The 20,026-nt window shown below is 40.1% G+C and overlaps 1 protein-coding gene across 4 annotated transcripts in view; it reads left to right on the plus strand.

The window, feature by feature from the left end:
* The window catches only part of TEAD3 (TEA domain transcription factor 3), a 123,920-nt gene that overhangs the window by 71,928 nt on the left and 31,966 nt on the right, over positions 1-20,026 (plus strand). For 3 of the 4 annotated variants that reach the window (XM_039323428.1, XM_039323430.1, XM_039323429.1), the window contains exon 2: positions 10,244-10,498. In XM_039323428.1, coding sequence (XP_039179362.1) covers positions 10,363-10,498 — 136 coding nt within the window. In that variant the 5' untranslated portion in view covers positions 10,244-10,362. Of the gene's footprint in view, positions 1-7,093; positions 7,165-10,243; positions 10,499-20,026 lie in introns of those variants that run through there. The other variant, XM_039323427.1, reaches the window with a different exon arrangement.

Consider the following 20,026-nt stretch of genomic DNA (forward strand, 5'->3'; position numbering starts at 1 on the left):
GGCGCTACGCTGGTGGTGCTCTCGGGCCGTGACCAAGGGGTCACCCTTCAAGGAACCAGTCAGAGTTACCATCACTACAGACGCCAGTCTGTATGGTTGGGGAGCCCATCTGGACTCCCAGTTTGTACAGGGACGTTGGTCCGCCATGGATCTGAGAAACAACATCAACTGGCTAGAACTCAGGGCTATCCACCTAGCCTTGCAACAATTCAAAGACAGAATCAGAGGCCACCACGTTCTAGTCCTAACAGACAACGTAGCAGCCAAGGCGCACATCAATCGGCAGGGGGGGACCAGATCAAAAACCCTGATGACAGAGTCACGACTCCTATTCAGCTGGGTAGAGCCCAATCTGAAGTCACTAAAAGCGGAACACATATCGGGGGTCAACAACCAGCAAGCGGACTTCCTAAGCCACACCACAGTGGACCCTTCGGAGTGGGGGCTACACCCGAACTTGTTCCTAGACATCTCCCGCAAGTTTGGGTACCCGATCCTCGATCTGTTCGCATCATCAGACAATGCCCAGCTCCCCAGATTTTACTCTCGTTACTTCAACCCGCGAGCAGAGGGGACGGACGCTCTGAGAACTCAGTGGCCTCAGGGTCTGCTTTATGCCTTTCCCCCACTACCACTCATACCGGCGGTCATCTGCAAGCTGATTCAGGAGCGGGCAGAAGTGATCCTAGTAGCACCATATTGGCCACAGAGACCGTGGTTCGCCGACCTGATGAACCTGTCTCAGTCGCCCCCATGGAACATTCCCCCTCATCAAGTGTCCCTACACCAGGGAACCATCAGTCACCCGGAATCCCAATGGTTACAACTGACCGCCTGGCACTTGAGCGCCAGATAATGGCACAGGAACTATTCTCTCCCGGGGCCATTACCATAATTCAAGCTTCACGCCGTCCGGCAACAAACCGCATTTATGACTCCACTTGGAAAAATTTTTGCCTTTGGTGCAGGGAACGGCAGTTTGACTTACACAAACTCTACATCCCTCAGATAGTAGATTACCTCTTGGAGGGACCATCCGCAGGCAAGTGGCGGCCTTGTCCACCCTCCTCACCTGCACGGATTTGGTTCCCTTAGCTCACCACCCCAGGATCCGCGCCTTTATCAAGGGCGCCTATAACACCAGACCTCCAGTAATTCATAGGTACCCGTCCTGGGAACTACCGTGAGTCCTTTACGCACTCACTCGGTCACCATTTGAACCATTGGCGACCGTTTCCTTGCGACACCTGTCGCTAAAGGTGGCGTTCCTGATTGCCATCACATCGGCCAGACGAATTTCGGAACTGGCCGCACTGTCAGTCAGAAACGACCTATGCATTTTCCACAAGGACAGGGTGGTCCTTAGGTTAGATCCTGCCTTCATACCGAAGGTGAATTCACTCTTTCACAGGACACAGGAAGTAATTCTCCCAAACTTCTGTCCAAATCCAACACATGACCGGGAGCGGCAGTGGCATACATTGGACGTCCGCAGAGCCTTGCGGCGTTATATAAAGCGTACAGAACCCTTCCGCAAATCGGAGGCCCTATTTGTGTCCTTCCAAGCGGGCACCTTGGGGCGGAAAGTTTCCGCGGGCACCATTGGAAGGTGGATCCGAAGCTGTATCGCAGAAGCTTACAATGTATCATCCCTGCCGCCCCCAAGTCATCTCATGGCCCATTCCACCCAAAGCGCTGCAACTTCGGCGGCATGGGCTACCCAGGCGTCAATTGAGGAAGTTTGCAGGGCCGTGACATGGTCCTCGCCTTCCCCGTTTATACGACACTACAAGATAGACCGCTTTGCATCGGCGGACGCCTCCTTTGGTAGGAGGGTCCTCCAGCAAGTTGTCTCAGAGATCAATCTACCGGCCTTATCTGTTTCCCACCCCTTGGGACAGTGAGGCTTTGGTACGTCCCATCCGTGGATTATCCATCTCCTGTACTGGAGAAGGGGCGTTGGTCTTACCTGAACGCCTTTTCTCAGTACGGAGATGGATAATCCACATCCACCCCAAGGCCAGCAGGTGCTAGTAGGGAGCTGAGAGCCAATACCTCGTCAATCATCAGCCAATTCGCCCTCGTTAAGAATGGACTCCACAGGAAGTGGGGGCGTGTCAAGCTTTGGCTACTTGGTCTCAAGAGCAGGCAGACAGAGAAAACCCATCCGTGGATTATCCATCTCCGTACTGAGAAAAGGCGTTCAGGTAAGACCAACGCCCCTTTTTGTATATATGAAAAATACTTCAGAACATGGTCAGAAAGAATAACCACAAGGAGATATTTTTCTTAAAACAAACCATAAGTAAATAAATCTTTCTGGTATGCAGAAGTGATGTAGTCAGTGATGCAACATTGGGTGCTGATGTCAGATGATGTAGCATTTCATTGACTTTTCCTTCTGCATCAATGGGTGCAAAGCACAATAAAAAGAACTGGGATAAATGACACATCTTCATAAATATGAACATAGTCTAGTGAAAGAGCTTTTCTTGAGGCTATGTGATGAGTGTATTACCTAAATTTCCAAAAATTATGCCTTTTGCTATTCCAGGTGCCAAATGAGAAACTCCCAAAAAAGCTAACAGAATATGAAAGAGTAAGGGAATAGGCAGCATGAGAACAGCTTGCAGTTCCTAGCATCACATAGCAGGTCACAAAGGCATCTCAAAATATACCTGTGACCTGTAATTTTTTAAATCAGAGGTCCCCAACCTTTTGGGCACCAGGGACCAGTTCCACGGAGAGAGGTTTTTCCAAGGATCAGAGAGTGTGTGGTTTTGTGTGCCGCCTGCATCCCGCAGATGGGGCTTTGCTTGTTTGTGTGGACTAGTTGCTGGCATGCTGCGGCCTGGTACTGGTCCATGGACCGAGTTGGGGACCTCTGTTTTAAATGACAAAATAAGAATATTATTAAATACAAGAGTATTATCTAAAGTTTAAATCACATTTTATTGTTTTCCTAGTCTTTATTGCTTTCTGGAACATTCTAGTATGCCTCTCAAAAGACCAATCATGATCATCAACATCATGAAAAAAGCTTATATTGATGTGGCTGTCGTTGGCATTCTTGTTTTAAGGTACTTAGAAAAATTCTTAGTGATATGCTTTCATGTCTGGACAGTTTATGGCTGTTATTAACTGGTTTATACACTGCAGGAATACAATAACATAATTTAGAAGATAGGAGACAAAAATTCTTTATTTTTGTCTAGATGCAAATCTGCATTGATAATGTATATTTGTATATTTGGGGCTTCCCTCCTTGGAAATAGTTTGTTTTAGAAAGTAGACAGACTGGTGGATAGAGCTTCATGATGCCTTAACTTAAATGAAAAGAGTTGGATGGGGAGGAACTTTCCTTCAGCTTCCTACATAGTTAGCTCACTAAAATACAGCAGGCAAGGTTCATCCTATTAACTGACATCTCTATTAAGATCTAAAGGATGGCATATTAACAGAGAGGTGCTGTGTGTTGTAACAGTGATGAAAGTGGAACAAAGCATGAGAACAAACAGAAAATCTATGAAGTTTTGTGAAGCTTGGAATAGACAAACATGTACAGGACTCTACTCAATGATGGGATTCAAATATGTGAACCACCGGTTCTCTGTGTGGATGCCATTTCCGGAAGTCCATTCTGGGCAACAAAAAATTAGCTACTGGTTCTGCCGAATTGGTACAAACTGGCTGAATCCCACCATTGACTCTGCTGCAAGGGTTTAGTCATGAATTAAGAGGTTCAAATCAAATGAACATTTGATTCAGAGAGACCTTCCTTTAAGAGAAATTTAGAACTATAATCTCCATTTTTGTAATTTTTATATATTTACTACAGTGTTTTTTTCAAACCTGGCAACTCTTAAGATATGTGGACTTCATCTCCCAGAATCACCCAACCAGTATTATGGGAGTTTAAATCCATACATTTTAAAAGTTGCCAAGTTTGAAAAACACTGACTTGCTTCATATAACAAAAACTCATCCTAATCAGTTCACAGTTGCATCTTCATATCTATCTTTTCCCAACGTAAGCTACTTTTAGTCCACCATTTAAAAACAAGTTCTGATCCCAAGATCTGTCCTTAAATTGAATTTGTATGTAAATTGGAACAGTATTATTGTATAACTAGCATTGTGTAATGAATAATCATCATTGTGTTTTTAACTCAAATTTTGCTTTAATAGGTTGGATCGTCCCTAAATTGGGGCATTCTTAACCTGACAACTTGCTCTATGTTATACTTTTTATTAAGAATTTGGAAATGTGTGGAATATAAAGTACATTTTACTTCAGATACAACTTCATAAAATATACATAAGATAATGGGATATGAATATTGTATTAAGTAGGCAGATTCCCTGGGCTGCAATTCCCAGTGGAATAAAGTCTAGCATGTCAGAATACTGAAGCAAAATGAAATGCTGAAAAATTCCTCAGGGGCGGCTGTAGTTTTGCTCTATATTGATTTAAAAATAGTCAGCATTCTACTGTTGAAACAAAACCCGCCCAGCATTATTAGCTTCCATCTTGGTTTCTGTTGTTGCTTTGTAAAAGTTGGGTGGAGTAGCTTTGGGTTAATCTCTATTAGACTTTTAGTCAAATTCCTGATTTGCCTGCTTGCTAGCACTCTCCCTGCAAGAACCAGAAATTTTGGACCAACTAGGGCCAAGCTTTATAGCAACTTCTGTAACATTGTTGTCTGACAGATACTATACGTTGTGCTACAGATCCGATCATCCATAGCTAGCCTAATTAGGGGGAATTAGAATCCTGCACATCTGGAAAGGTCTAACATTGGGAAAGACTATTGTTCAGAAATTGCAACAAGTTCCAAACTGCTCTGTGATTGTTCTACATGTACTCCTTAATTATGGGAAGAAATCAGCCATTGCTCAGTATTCAGAGCACCCGCTTTGCAAGAAAGATGGCCCAGATTTATTTGGTGGCATCTCTCATTAAAAGGAAGCTTGCATATTTGGTTTAGCATTAAGATCTTCCCTTCTGTGGAAGTTTGAAGCTTGAGGGTTTTTTGTCTTGATTTTTTAAACTCATGGAAAGATAGAGGATATGTAGTATATACATATAGCATAGTGATGCTAATTAGATTGTAATCTTTTATGCTAGGAACTGTTGGAAAGCTATTAAGTACCTAATTGGAATTGCTTTGAAGGTCTATTTATTAAGTGTTCGGCATTAGAAGTCTTTTCCTGATAGGTGCCACTGCAGTAGGATATATAGTTTTATAAAGTACAAACTATTCAAGGGCAGCAAGACATTTTTATATTAATAACATTTATTCAGAATTTATTCCACAGACATACTTGGACTTGGCTTCATACCACTGTGCCATTCAGAGTTACCTGATTGTAGCTTATTTGGTTATTTTGATTCCATTAATTAGCCAGAGCAAAGCTAATTAACACATAAGGACATGGCATAATTGTCTTTTTAAAAAAAAAAAAAAAACAACCTCTACAATATTCCCTGATATTGTTCTCCTAACTTGTGAATGAGAAAGGCTTTAAACTGTGTTTGACTATACTGGCATTAAAGTAGTATTTTCTCCCTTATTCTGACACTCTCTAAGGACAGCCTCAAGTTTGCTAGGCCTTGTTATCTATTATGTTGGAGAGAAGCCAGGTTTATTATAGTGATTGGTTGCATATGCAGTAGAACAGTGTTTTTCAAACTTGGCAATTTTAAAACATGTGGACTTCAGCTCCCAGAGTTCCTCAGCCAGTATTCGAAAAACACTGCAATAGAGGATAGGGATCAGTAAGGGAACAGCACATTTCAAATACAGTTTTCTGCCTAGATCTGGATGGTTTAAAAAATGAGAAACTGGGCTTTGTTTTGCTATTACCTTTGTGTTTCAGTCTGTATTATTTTTGTAACTGCATTGTGAAATAGCAGAATATGAATATATATTTAATATACATATTCCAAAATAAAATTAAAATAATGACATGGGATTTGAGTTGGCAGATAGGAGTAAGCTTGGTGACAATTCATGTTGCTTAACTGAAGATATTACAAATAGTGTGCTTGCAAGATACACTAAGATGAATTGTGCTTTGATTTAACAAAGTATCAAAATGTTTAGTAATGTGATTTGTATTATGCTTTGTTTTAGTATTAATTTGTGTAGCTTTGCTGTATTCTGGGTTGAAAATGGTACATTAAAAAAATCCTTCCTCAGCACTGATAATAAGGACATGTTTTGCCATCTGACTGACTGATTTTTAGGAGTCATTTCCTAGCAATTGGATGTAAAATTCTGGATTAACAGTTTATCCTGCTAATTATCAACAATAGTGCCTAGAAGTACTTTTCAGTGATCTCTGTTCTCAACAGGGCAATAATAAATATCCCCAGGAAGGGTTCTTTTTTATGATTTGTTTGAAGAAGTTCAATTCCAAGAAGGTAGGTCTTCTGAGTCCAGTTTCCACCATCTTCCCATGCTGCCACAATTCTTGAAATTTACACTTCCATTATCATAAAAAAAAGGTCTAAGCATGCAAGTAAAGTTTCAAGGTCTCACCCCCCCCCAATTCCTTTTGATTTCAAAAACATCCATAAAGTCAATGTCCCCTTGAATATGATTAAATTCAACTAGAGGACTCGTTTTTATGAAAAACAAATGTTTTACCAGTCTTCTCCAGCATAGTGGCATTGGACATATTGGACCATAATTCCCAGAAGTTTCTTTTAGCAGGGCTATGGCCTTGTTGATTGGGAATTCTGAGAGTCACAGAAACCCAGGCTGAGTGAAGATGACTTATTCTGTGTCTGTATGAACGGCAGAAAGAAAAAGGTACCTACTCTTTAGGATAACAATTGCTGTTTCAAATCTGTTGATAAACAAAAAGATCTGAAACGTGAAAAGATTTCTAAAATTACTAAAATGTGAAAAAAACGTTCTGACATTTGCAAAACACCTTTTCACACCTGATTGCTTCCATAGTTCTTCATTATTGATGGTTTGGCTGATTGCTGTTGGCATTCCTGAATTCCTGGAAAACCGGAACAAGGCAGGGAAGATGGTCTTTTGTAAAAAAAATAAGTAGCATCAGTTTTCTTCATGGTACACTCTTGATTCCGGGACAAGGACATGGATCAAGATGTTCCAGGGTCCTTTCTCAAGGAAGGATGAATCTCAGGTGGGGAACTGCATGAAGTGATCTCAGCTTGAGAAAAATTCCTTACTATTTGAATGCCCCTGTTAGAAGATTTCTCAGCCGAGTCAATGCTGCCAGCTGGAGTTGCTGGGATCTGCTCAGGGCCCTTTACTGAAATTTGCTGATCCTACTGCTGCTTCGTCCATTGCTTATCCACTCGGTCACTCTCCCCCCCCTCTTTTTTTTTTTTTGAACAGCTGAGTAAACTGGCAGTTGCAAGAGCCTGCAGGAGAGCAGCTGTCGCTAGCAATGCCCTTCTCTACTAACTTGCCTTCTTCCTCTGGGCAGTAGTAAGAATTGTGCTCTGAGATAGCAAGCAAGTGGGGAACAGAGACAGAAAAGAATGTCTTTCTTTGAAAGGATCCAAACATGGAGCCCACCCTTTTGGCTGGTTTCTCCCCTGAATAGCATTAGAAGTTTCTTGTTGTGCTCCTATCTAAGTTCTATGAAGTGCATCTTTATGGGAGAAAAAGATGGAGAAATAAGGTAGGGACTATCTGGAAATTAGGAAAAAAGACAGCAGAAAAAGATCTAGTAGTTCATCAAGTCTGCCCTTTGAACTTTTTTTGGGGGGGGTTGTTTTCTTTTTAGTTTATATACTTATTATTTAATTATTTTTATTTATATTATTTTTTTAAATTTTTGTCAGATGATGAACACATGTTTATCCCAAGCATATTTAAGCTCAGTTATACCGATGATTGACCCGCTATCTCTGCTGGCAGTTGGTTCCAAGCTTCCACTACTTTCTCTGTGCAGTAAAATACTTTCTAACATTACTTTTAAACTTCCCTCTTACCAGGGTAAGGTTATGCTCCTGTCTTTGTGATTTTTGCTTAATGTTGAAATTATTGCTATCTATAATCTTATTCATACACTTAATATATTTAAAGGTTTCATTCATGTCACCCCTCAACTTAACAGCCACAGTTGAGCCCCAAAATTCTGTTGCTAAGAGAAACATTTGTTAAGTGAATGTTGCCCCATTTTGCGACCTTTCTGGGCACAGTTGTTAAGTGAATCACCGCAGTTGTTAAGTTAACAACACAATTGTTAAATGAATCTGGCTTCCCCATTGACTTTGCTTGTCAGTTGGTCACAAAAGGGGATCACATGACCTTGGGACACTGCAATTGTCATAAATATAAATCAGTTGCCAAGAGCCTGAATTTTGATCACGTGACCATGAGGATGCTGCAACGGTCGTAAGTGTTAAAAATGGTCATAAGCCACTTTTTTCAGTACAGTTGTAATTTTGAATGGTCACTAAACAAATTGTTGTAAGTCAGGGACTACCTGTGTTCAGTTTCTTCAATTTCTCCAGATATATTTTGCCCCTCAGACCTTGCACCATTTTTGTTGCCGGTCTCTGGACTTGTTCAATCTTATTAATATCTTTTGTATATGTGAGGGAGGAAAGAGACACAGAAGCTGATGTTCAACAAAAACAACTTTGCCACTATAGCCTTTTTTTCCAAGATTGTTGGAGTCAGACCCACCCTTCCTTAACGTGTTCACAGGCTCTTCCAAAGTTGTTCTGTGGACATACGTACTTCTACATCCTGCTCTTGAAATTCTTGTTGCATCCCATGCTTTCAGAACGTTCTCTGGGAGCATGAGGATCCCTGATCATTTTGTACAGCTGTGTGCATGTTGCATGGTGTGTATGTGTCTGAGAGAGGAGGGAACAAGCGTAGGAAAGAGAGCGAGAGTGGAGAAGAGTGTGTTTGGAGAGCCTTGTGTGGACTGCAGTCTCCCCTTCATCCCTCCCCTTCGCTTTGGCTAGTTGCTGTAGTTCTGATCTCCTTATTTGGCTACGCTGTTTCCAAAGAAGGGGTGGGGTGGGGTGGGTGAAAGGGGAGGGGGAGGGAAGCAAGAGGGAGATTAGGTGACATCATAGAGCAGCAGAGAAGAGGTTCCTTTAAAAAAGAGAGAGAGAACATGAAACATTAAGCCAGCTCGTTGTCTCTACAGCTTCTTTAAAAGGAGATATCTGCATTGGACACCTTAGTTGTGTTCTCTCCGGAAGCTTCCTGCCGCAGGAGACACCTCTCTGCTCTCATCACCCCATGAGCAGCTGCTGGTGGTGCTATAGCCCCCAAACAAGTTATTGCAAAACACCCGGTTGCTTTGGAGTAGTGTGTAGGAAGAAGCAGGTACAATTTCCAGGCTCACAGATAACGCTGAATTGTAAACAGGGGTCTGGATCTTTGCAGAATCTTTCTGAAAATTACAGATTATTTACAACACACACACACAGAAAATGGTAGTTTTAATGTTCAACTTGATGAACATTAAATCCTTGAATAGACTGTTTGATTTGTCTTAATTCATTATGTTATCAATTTATTTTCACGACACAGAGTTTTGCTTAAACAGAAGTATATTGTGCTAATGAAAATCTCTCCAAACCACATTACTGTTAAAAAAAAAATGTTGAATGGCCTTTTCCAATAGTCACAGTATAGTTAATCACGATGGAATGGGTTTAGACAAATTCTGGTTATTGAAATCAGTGTTTAAATACTTGTTTCTTAATGTAGGCTAAAGTACAACCAAGATGATTAGAAAATAATTTAAATCCTCATTTCTTAAAGGTCATATTCCCTATGTTTGTTACATGTTATCTGGGAGTGGGACAGTGGTATGTATGGGAAGGATTAAATTACTGATACTAATTTTGTTTGAAGTCCTATTGCTTAAGTAACTTTTTGAGCCAGAGCCAGAATATTTAAAAATATCCAATATATATTCAATATATATATATATGAGAAAATAGCCTTTGGTTTCCTTGGATAAATGTTACACAGGCAGAAGTATGTAAAAGCATTGAAACATTGCTACAAATTATGACCAGCAAATTTATAATAGCTAGGACATCATCTATAAAAGTGTTTAATATGTATATTTAAAAATACCATGAAACAAATGTTTAAAGTTGGGTCCTCACCCTATTGATGTTTATGTGGTTCCAAATTTGTTTTTAACTTCAATCTGGAGGTTTAGGATGCCATCTATGCTCAATGGCAGTTCATTAATCAACCCTCTTTGCTTGTTTTAGGCTGACAAATTGCCTTTGGGGGCTCAGGGTCAGAGCCCAGAGCAGCCATCACAATAGCGTCCAACAGCTGGAACACCAGCGGCAGCCCTGGGGAGGGGCGAGAAGATGGACAAGAGGGAATGGACAAAAGTCTGGACAATGATGCCGAAGGAGTATGGAGTCCAGACATTGAACAAAGCTTCCAGGAGGCACTGGCAATATATCCGCCCTGTGGTCGGCGGAAGATTATCCTCTCAGATGAGGGCAAAATGTATGGTGAGTGAGATTTGGTTTTATAACTTACGTGATTGAAGCTGGATTTCCGAAAGACCCAAGAGCAATAGCTTGATTATTTGCTGTTCACTTAAGCATACTTATCTCCCACCTTCCTTCCAAAAATTCAAGGAGGTATACCAATTCCACTTCTTCCTTCTGTATTCACAGCCATCATAGTTGAGTTGTGCTTTCTTGTATTTATTTTCAGAAGCCTGCATGCTGCTCCAAAATGATTCTTCGTGGAATGAAATTCCAATGGCCAACATGTAGAATAAAAAGTACAGTGACAAAATATAGTGATAAGTAATAACTTATATTCAACAGGTTAGAAATATAGTACTGAGGCAACCAACAATAGTCACTCTAGCCCAGTGGTTCTCAACCTGTGGGTTGGGACCCCATTTGGGGTCAAACGACCATTTCACGGGGGTCGCCAAACAACGTCATTTTTTTCCCCTTTTCTTTAGCTGTGCTACTCCCTTTTATTCTATTGGCTTTTGAAAGCCAATAGAATAGACTCTCTTGAATAGAGTCTAATTCTATTGGCTTTCAAAAGCCAATAGGAATTGTCCAGGCTGTCTCTGCCCTGCTGAGCCCGCCAAAAGTCCCATTCTGCAAATGGTGCTGCACCAGTTGAGTAGTCCTCGACTTACGACCGGTTGAGTAGTCCTCGACTTATGACCAGTTGGGGGTCGCGGCATTAAAAAGGTTGAGAACCACTGCTCTAGCCCCTCATCTCCAAGAGAAAGTATTATCTGAGGACCTTGATAGTTGAACAAGGATTTCCATTTTTCTAAGTTTAATCTGAAACAAGTGCACAGTAGTTAAAGTTTTATAAAGAAAAGAAAGAAGGGGCTATATTTATTCAGGAAGTACATTGGTTTAATTAAATAGGCCAGCTAACCATTGTAGTCTAATAATCCAAAACATAGTATGGTGGATTTGGATATTTAATTGAAGAAATTGGAAATTAGGTATAGATAGTCCTCAACTTACAAATTGGGAACAGAATCTCAGTCATTGAGTGAAGCAGTCATTAAGTAAGATGTTCACATGACCGTGTCATTTAATGACCACAGTCCCAGCACTCCCAATTGTGGACCAGTCAACAACCAGTCTTTTGGGTTGTTAAGTGGATGAAGCCAAAGAGCTGCTTACTGAGTTCAGCTCCCTTTGGTGTGTGGAGGGGAACTCCTCCAAAGGGCTGCAGGAATAGAGCTCAGATTTTTGGGATCTGATCTCTGTTTCTGCAGCCTATCGAAGGAATTCATCTCTGCTTGGCAGGCTGCCATTTTGCTCTCAAATGCTTGCCTGGGATGGGGGGAGTCACAGCTCTACGGCATTGATTTTCTAGGGAAGCCAACAGAGAAGACTGCAAATGGCAATTACATGATCACAAAGTGCTTGGCTACCAGTCAGTCATAAGTACAAACAGGTTGCCAAACACCTAGATTGCAATTGTGTGAGTGGAATTTTGCAATGGCCAGAAGTGCTTTATGGGTCTTAAAGCATACATTCCATGACTCTTGTAATTCCATACTGTCATTAAATGAACAGTCATAAGCCAAGGACTATATTTGTCATGCAGTGAAACTTGGAGGCTGCAGAAGGATAACTTTTGCAGAAAATCTATTTGTCAGATATTGTAGAATTCTCTCTGAATCTGATAGTTTTAGCTGTAATACTAGTTTCAGTGCCACTTTAATCTGCACAATAACCATCCTTTTACCATGAGTGTGCATTAGAACATTATAAAAGTCTACCATTGGGTATTGAGATAGTAGGGATTGCCTTTTATAAACATTCTGCAGTTTAAAATATATACTTCTAATGTGTAGGCCTCACAAACTAAAAATAGATTTTGCTCCTGGCCTTTTAATTGGCTGCTTTCTGGCTTACTTGGTGTTTGATATATTTTATCTCCTGGGTCAATGAAGACAATGGATTTCCAGAAGCCATGTTGTGAAGCGGTTACGGCTTGTGGGGGTGGTTATATTGAAATGAATAAACAGAATGCTGGACTCTTCTTCCCTGGATCGGTGACTCATATTTCCTTTGTAATTCCCTTAAACTATATATCCCTCCCACTCCCTTATGCCTCACCTCTTTCCTCCCTCCCACTCTTCTTTCTGCCTGACTTGATGAACTGGTTTGGGAAGTTCATTCCTGTCAAAGGAAGATTGATTTTTGTCTGCTTGAGGATTCCACATACCTGCCTTTGGGTGTGAAAGGTGGTATATCTGGCCTCTAATGCAGGTCACAAACAAAACACCACATTCTTTCCAAGGTCTACTCACTACCCATTTACAGTACCTGTATTTTGATTTTCTTTGTTGCCACATCTGTGATTTTCTTGCTTCTGACGCTGGAGCTCTGATTTGAACTATCATTCTAAACTCAGTAAATCCCATTGAATATGGAGCAACTAATTTTTGAAAACACACATCAAGGAACGTGCTGCATTTTTTTAAAGACGGATAGCCTCTTCCATCTTGATTTTTTTAATTGATCTATTAAAGGTGTGTCTTAAGTTAAGACAACCTAGTGTTTTCTAAAATCTTAAAGCAGAGTTCTCCAGGCTAACCAAAGAAATTCTGGCAGGGAAAGTCTGTAGTTCAGTAGGACATCCAGTCTCCTCGGAAAAGCTGCTTTAAAGGCTAACTCATTGATTGTGGCCAGGCCGTGAGATAAGAAGGCTGTGTTTGTTTACTGTAATAACATGCAAATTTTAAACCTATTCAAAATGCTATAAAAATTTATGTGGTTTGAGTTTTTTTTTTCATGCATACCTGTTACACAGGAAATCACAAACTCCAATACCTCAAAACAGCATGCCTAATAAAGGTAGGACTTCATCCATGATAGGCCCTGCACCTCATTAGAACCAATGCTTAACTTCAAAGTGGTTCGGCTTCAACAGTGGGGGAATGATACTATTTTATCTATTACTCTTGTAACATGATAGTATGAGAGGTAACACATGAGACATTAACACAAGACACTTGTAACGTAAAAGACAGGCAAACATATCCTTATACTATAAAATGGAGAGCTCAGGATCTGAAAATCCCTACATTCGTTTTTCTTTAAAAGCTGGGGATGAAGAAATACAATAACTATTTTGCCTAGATCTTTTATTGTTGTTGGGTTAGTTCTTCATATGGAATTCATAAAATTTTGGAAAACTTAAAAAAGAAGAAGGGTAAAATGAAACTCCCCCCTTTTGATTTGATTTGAATGTGAAAAATTGACATACTTCCATATCTTAAATTTATTTATTGGAGCAGAGTTTGAATGAACTAGTTTGCCTTTGTACTAGTATCTGGTTCTTCTTTCTCTGGAAGGCTTTAATCCTGGGTAGATCTGAACTGCATCTTATAAAATAAAGCATAAACAATCATTGCATTGCTCCTTCCCACTTATCTGTTCTACCAAGTGTTCCTTTTGTGATGTCATAATGTTGTTTGTGACCTCAAAGAAATATTTCCATGGGAATGATTGTTCTGTTAGCAAACACCAAGTTAATAATCTTGCCAAATGAATCAGGGATAGGGAGGTAACTGCCTGTTGCTTTAAGCACAACATTGTTTTTGTCAAAGCCTGCTTAATTGAGCTTGCTTAAGTCGAGGTCTGAGCTTCCTTAAGCTTAACAATGTTTTCTCCCCTCTGATAATGCAAGCTTATTTTGTGCTTAATTTGGGGATAGGAGATAAGAAGCAGCTATGAATTAAAAAAAAATCATATGAAAATGGGTACATATATTTTTTTTCCTATTTTTATGGTGCTTCCAGAATCTAAGATATCTCTTTAATCTGATCTTCATTGCATAGGTTATATTAATCTTTCCTTTTCGATTGGCAGGGCAATGGCAAATTTCTTGGGAAGAACACATTCAGTTGGGATCATTTTAATGTTATCACAGGGCACTCTTCAACTAAGTAATTGGTTGGGATGCTGATAGGAAATATGGCTGCTGAAAATGATTGGCAAAAGTTAGGGTGCCTACTTAACTCTCCCTCAATATTAAATTACAGGTTGTTATTGTAATGATTATTTCATAAACATGATGAGGGCTTCCATACTGGGATTGCCCTACAGATGACCATTATATAGTAACTGTAACTATTTGTTGCTTTGTAGTTGTCTATCCAGAGTTGTTAATCCTCTAAAAATAAAAATGCTATTACAATCCTTACTGAAAAGCCTGCCCCTAAATGGGCTAAATATTTCTACGTTGAGGAAATTAATCAGGTTCACTAACATCCTTGTTTTATTTTATTTGTTTGTAAGGCAACTAAAGACATTGGTTAGATCCCTGGACTGGATATTTCTTTTAACAACTTATTTTTCTGATTGATGTACTCCTGCTTTGCATCATTCTGTAATTAAGAAAAGAAACTGTACCTTTCTATAACTTAAGAAGCTGCCACATTGCACCTTAGCTTTCTTTAGCCAACTCCTCTGTACACAGTTTAGTAGGGCCACACGACCCGAGAGCTCTTGAAAGGAATGGGAGATTTCTGAACAGACATTTTAAAAAAGATTTCTCCAGAAATATCTGGAGTACTGCTGGGAAGTTTGCCCTTTGTTCTTCAAAGCCAAGCATACAAACTGGTTTTTCCAGCCACTTGGAGGCATCTGGCAATCACTTAAAGAAACAGCAACCCTGCTCTGCCTTTGCTTTTCTAACCTGACAACTTAAGAACTGGTATTTTAGATTTTGCTGCATAATAACTTCATTTTTTTTTACTCATTAGCAATTTATTCCATACTCTATCTACTTGCAATAAGTAGCATAGAGCCATTTTTCTTGTTGGCTACCATCCAAGAATATTTGGAGAAAGGAACTAGTCAATTAATATGCTTATCTTTTTTTTATATAAGGTGGGAAAAGATGCTTGATTAATGGAATCTGGTGTAGGCATCCTGCTTCTGTAAGCCCTGTTCTGTTTGCAAGAGGCTGCCTTGGAAAAGAGTCCATAATCTCTTTGATTAGAAGGAAGCTTGAAGCACTAGATACTCTGTTAAGTATTCTGTTAAAGTTCTCAGATATGGCCTTGGGTACTGCATTGCTCCCTTGTAGCAAGCAGACTACAGTGCTATTTGCAACAGTGTGGGTTGTAATAACAACAGTAGCAGCACCAGTTGCTGAAGTACTGACTGAAGTGGTTTGAGGATTTCTGTCCATAAAATTTTGTGCTTAGCTTTGTTTTACATGGCAGCCATGGTTGTCCATAACGATTCATGGTTGTCCACTGATTCAAGGCTGACTGGTTGAGAACTTGAAGACTAAACAAGCTAGAAGCTGATAGTTCGCTCTGCAAATGTTTTTGGATAACAAAGTTGAATATTAGTCATCGGAATCTCTTGCACCCTTCCAGTTTAATGATAGATTGGATAATGGATATATTATAGTTTTGTCTTTACTCTTCCACTGTTGTGAGAGAAACCTTTGGCACAGTAGAGTATCTCCTCTAAAACAAATCCAACCACTCAAAGAATGGCTACTTTGAGGCAATCTAAGATCTTCTAGATGTGTGTGTGCGCCCAGACGTCTATTCCACCAGAATAGACTCCTGGGCACACACGGACATCTAGAAGATGTTGGATCCACCAGAATAGACTCTTCTGCTTTGCTCTACAGAAGTAGCTTCTGGACACAAGAACACATGGACGGTAGATTTTGGGAATGCCTTGAAGTAGTCATGCAAAGCAAAGTGGCTGTAGCTGCTTCTGGATTAGGAAGAATACTCTGCACTGGATTTGGAAGAATGCTCTGCATTGGATTCGGAAGAATACTTTGCACAATGCCCCCTAAATCATTTTCACAGGCCTAGTACACAGTGTTGTCATTCTCTGAATTGCTTCACATGGTAATTTATTAATACTTGGATTTTAAGAATCAGAATTTTTTTTTAAAGGGTAGATGAAGATAAAATTTCCTCAGGATAAGGAAACAGTATGCAGTTTAGTGACAGTTTATCAGGTGTATAACATAGGCTTATTGTGTGTTATGCCAGAAGATAATTAATCGCTATGTTTTGTGTGCTGCTTATTCACATGCAAGTGATCAATCAATGCACAATTTCACATGTTTTCACAAGAAACATTTTATTTCACAGATCCCTAATACATTTTAATGTCTGAGCTATTTATACATGAAGATACTTCATGTAGTACCTGTGGCCCAGAAATCAATTGCAATCTTTCTTGGAATAAAATAAGTGCATAGCAAAAGTATCACCTAAGTCACATAAATTGTTGCTGAACCCTAGTTCACATGTTATATTTCTACATGTGATTTAGCAAGGAATATTATAACTGATTTGATGAAGAAGGTCTGTGAAAATTATCTAGGTTAATAAGAAAAAAATCTAGAAATAGTCTTTCATTTTTCAAGCAATGATTCAGTGTACTCTAGAACTGTATTTTCATATGAAGAAACATATAGGGCAGGTGATCATTTTCTAGAGTGTGTACCAGTGCCTCATTGGCATGTGATCTCTGCCTAAATAACTGTGGATTGTTCTGGAATATCCTCTTGTGATGCTGCAGCGTGAATTACTTTCTGTGGGAAGTGTACACTAGGCTTTGCAAATAATAAGAAGTTGGGTATTTTGAGTATTTTGTACATTACCTAAGAAAAAAATCATTTGCACCTGGATGTTCCCAGCAAAACCAGCCTGCAGAAATTCCAACCAAGCCCATGTTGCTTGTTAGAGATACACAAAGCTGTGGGCCCATCACCTAACAATTGACTGGTAAAACCTTATATCATGCTCTTCTTGTAAAAGCACTCTCAACTGTAGAGAGATTGAACTTGGTGAGACGTTCCTTCCATAACATTCTAACATGGGTGGGTCAAAAGGCAAGTTGGAGAGCAGGGTTCTGAAGAACCGTAGACAGCTTTATCCAGGGCAGATGCAAGAAGTAGGATGCCTCAGGAATCCCAGACCACTATCTAAACGCCTACAATAAATGGCTCATACTTGGCTAAAGGGTGGGCCAGTTATTGACACAGGAACTGATCCCCCAGCTGCTGTGAGGAGTGACTGAGAAGGAGGGAGAGACGCTGACCTGTGGTAACCTGGAGCCCTTGAATGGTGGCCAGTGTGCAACTGTGGGGAGAGAGTCTGGACCGTGTATGGCAAGGGGCATTTCTTTCTCTTCTGGTGGGGCAGAGAGCTTAGGCAGCTCACAGGAAACTAGCTCTGCACTTGACTTGCCCCAGACAGCAGGTGTAACTTGAGTTGTGCACCACCAAGGCTAGTATGTTACTGAAGGCTGATTGGCTGGAAGGCTGCCCCACTAGGTTATTTTTAACAGAGCTGTCCAACTGGTTCACGTGGTGGTGTCAGGGAAGAGGAATTTGTGGAATGTAGCAATTTGGAGGAGGACGTGCCCTCCGAGAGGGAATGGCACAGCCTCTGGTGAATCACGGGACTGGGACAGCTGAGCAGAGGCAGGCCTGCAGTGTCTGCCTCCCGGTAACTGGAAGAGACAGTTAGCCATGGCAGGTGCCCAGGAAAGGGAAGAGTTCCTCCGACACTTTTTACTATCATCAGCACAATGGATGGCCTAGAGAGGGGGAGGATTTCCACAAGGGTATTTCTGTGCTTGTGGTCCTATCTTAATACTCTTACTTTTGAAAAATCCTCTCGATATCTTGCTTTGGATTTGCAGAATGCTGAACACTTTTAGACTGTTTACTTTGCAACAATTCCTGTGAGGCACATTATGCTTGTAGGTCCACAACAATTCCAAAAAACATAAAAGTTGTCTGAGGATCACAGTACTTGATCATTTTAATGAAAAGCAGTCAGTGAAGGCTGGTAGTTAATCAAAAGAGCAGGAAAAGGGAAAATATCTAATTAATTCTGTCCCCTCTAAATGTTTAGTTTTAATCCAAATCTGGCCAGCAAGTTATTTTCTTCTTCTATCAACTGGAGGGGAAATCCTAGCCCTTGGATCTTTAAGCATCGCTTCCCTGGCTCTTAGCTGTTTCTGTTCTCTCAGTTACTGTCTGTTATAGCTATATTTTGTTCTTTAAATGGGTGGCTACAAATGTTGCCCACGGACAACCATCATCCCTCATATTCACAAATCCCTAAGGCTCAGGAATGATGAGTTTTCTTTGTAGGTCTTCCTGTATCAAAACATGTAATCATGAGTAGATTCTTCTCACTAAACCCTGCCAGATTTGATTTGTAAGAAAGTTACATGTGGATTGGAGGCTTGCCCTCTTGATAAATGTTCATTATTTTTATTTGTTAAATATTTTTCATTGAATTGGAACACTATCATTTTCAGACTTTCCTAACAGCCATGAAAGGTGCCTGCCTGGGTGACCTTGGGCCAGTCACTCTCTCTCAGCCCAACTCACCTTACAGGGTGGGGAAAATAAGAGGAGAAAAGCATGTCGGATATGTTCGGCACCTTGAGTTATTTGCAAAAATAATAAAGGCCGTAAATAAATAACTTTCATTCCATCATTTCTGATATCCTGCAGCAAATAAAACTAATCTGTTTCCAGTGGGGCCCTTAGTGGTCTCATCTGAAGATGTTCAAAAAAGGGACCAAATGTGAAAAGATAGAACCATGAAGTAAAGGGGTTGAATCTTTCTTTAAGTCACACATATTTAAGGAAATTAGGATTCAGTGCATAGCAGATGACTTGCAGTGTGGAATATAGTTTTAATTCAAAGATGTTAATTTTGATCAGGGACAAGATTTATCGTGAAACATCATGGTTTGGATTATTAAGACTTCTAAAGAAATGTCTGTTCTGATACTAGGATGTTAATGGTTGTGAAAGAACAGACAAAAAGAGAGACTGTGAGACTAAGTGTATCATATTTCTTATGAAGCAGAATCCTTATAGTGTTCTTAAACTACATATTTTAGAGCACATATTCCCTACAATGGAGATAGCAGGAAGTCTGCTTCAAAATATTTTGTTTGCTTTATCCAAGAGTTTAGGGTTTTTTTTTCTTATTACCTCTTGATTAACATTTCCTTCACTGAAGATCTTATCCTGTGACAGAAGAATTTTTGTAGTGTTTTTCCTGTTCTAAAAACTCAATGAATCCTTTAAAAAGTACAGAAAGTAATAAATATTACATTTATTCTTCCTTCCACATTTGAATTGCTTTCTCTTATGCCAGTTCTCTTGCATATTCCAAATACAGTGCAGAGTGTGTAGCTCAGTCCTTGAACAGAGGGTGAATAACATGGGAGCTCTGAAGGAATAATAATCGGGAGATGCTGGTGCTTCTGTCATTCTGTATTCCAGCATCTATCATTTGAAGCAAGCAAAGTATGTTACCTTTAACTATTGTGGCGCAGTGGTTAGAATGCAGTATTGCAGGCTAATTCTGCTGACTGCCGGCAGAAGGTTAAGAACTGCCGGCTTAAGGTTGACTCAGCCTTCCAATCTTCCAAGGTGAGTAAAATGAGGAACCACATTGTTGGGGACAAAATGCTAACTCTATATAGTGCTGTAAAACACTATGAGGTGGTATATAAGTC

Source organism: Crotalus tigris, unplaced genomic scaffold, assembly GCF_016545835.1.
Source record: "Crotalus tigris isolate CLP2741 ecotype Arizona unplaced genomic scaffold, ASM1654583v1 scf7180000024167.7108832, whole genome shotgun sequence".
Taxonomy (NCBI): Eukaryota; Metazoa; Chordata; class Lepidosauria; order Squamata; family Viperidae; genus Crotalus; species Crotalus tigris.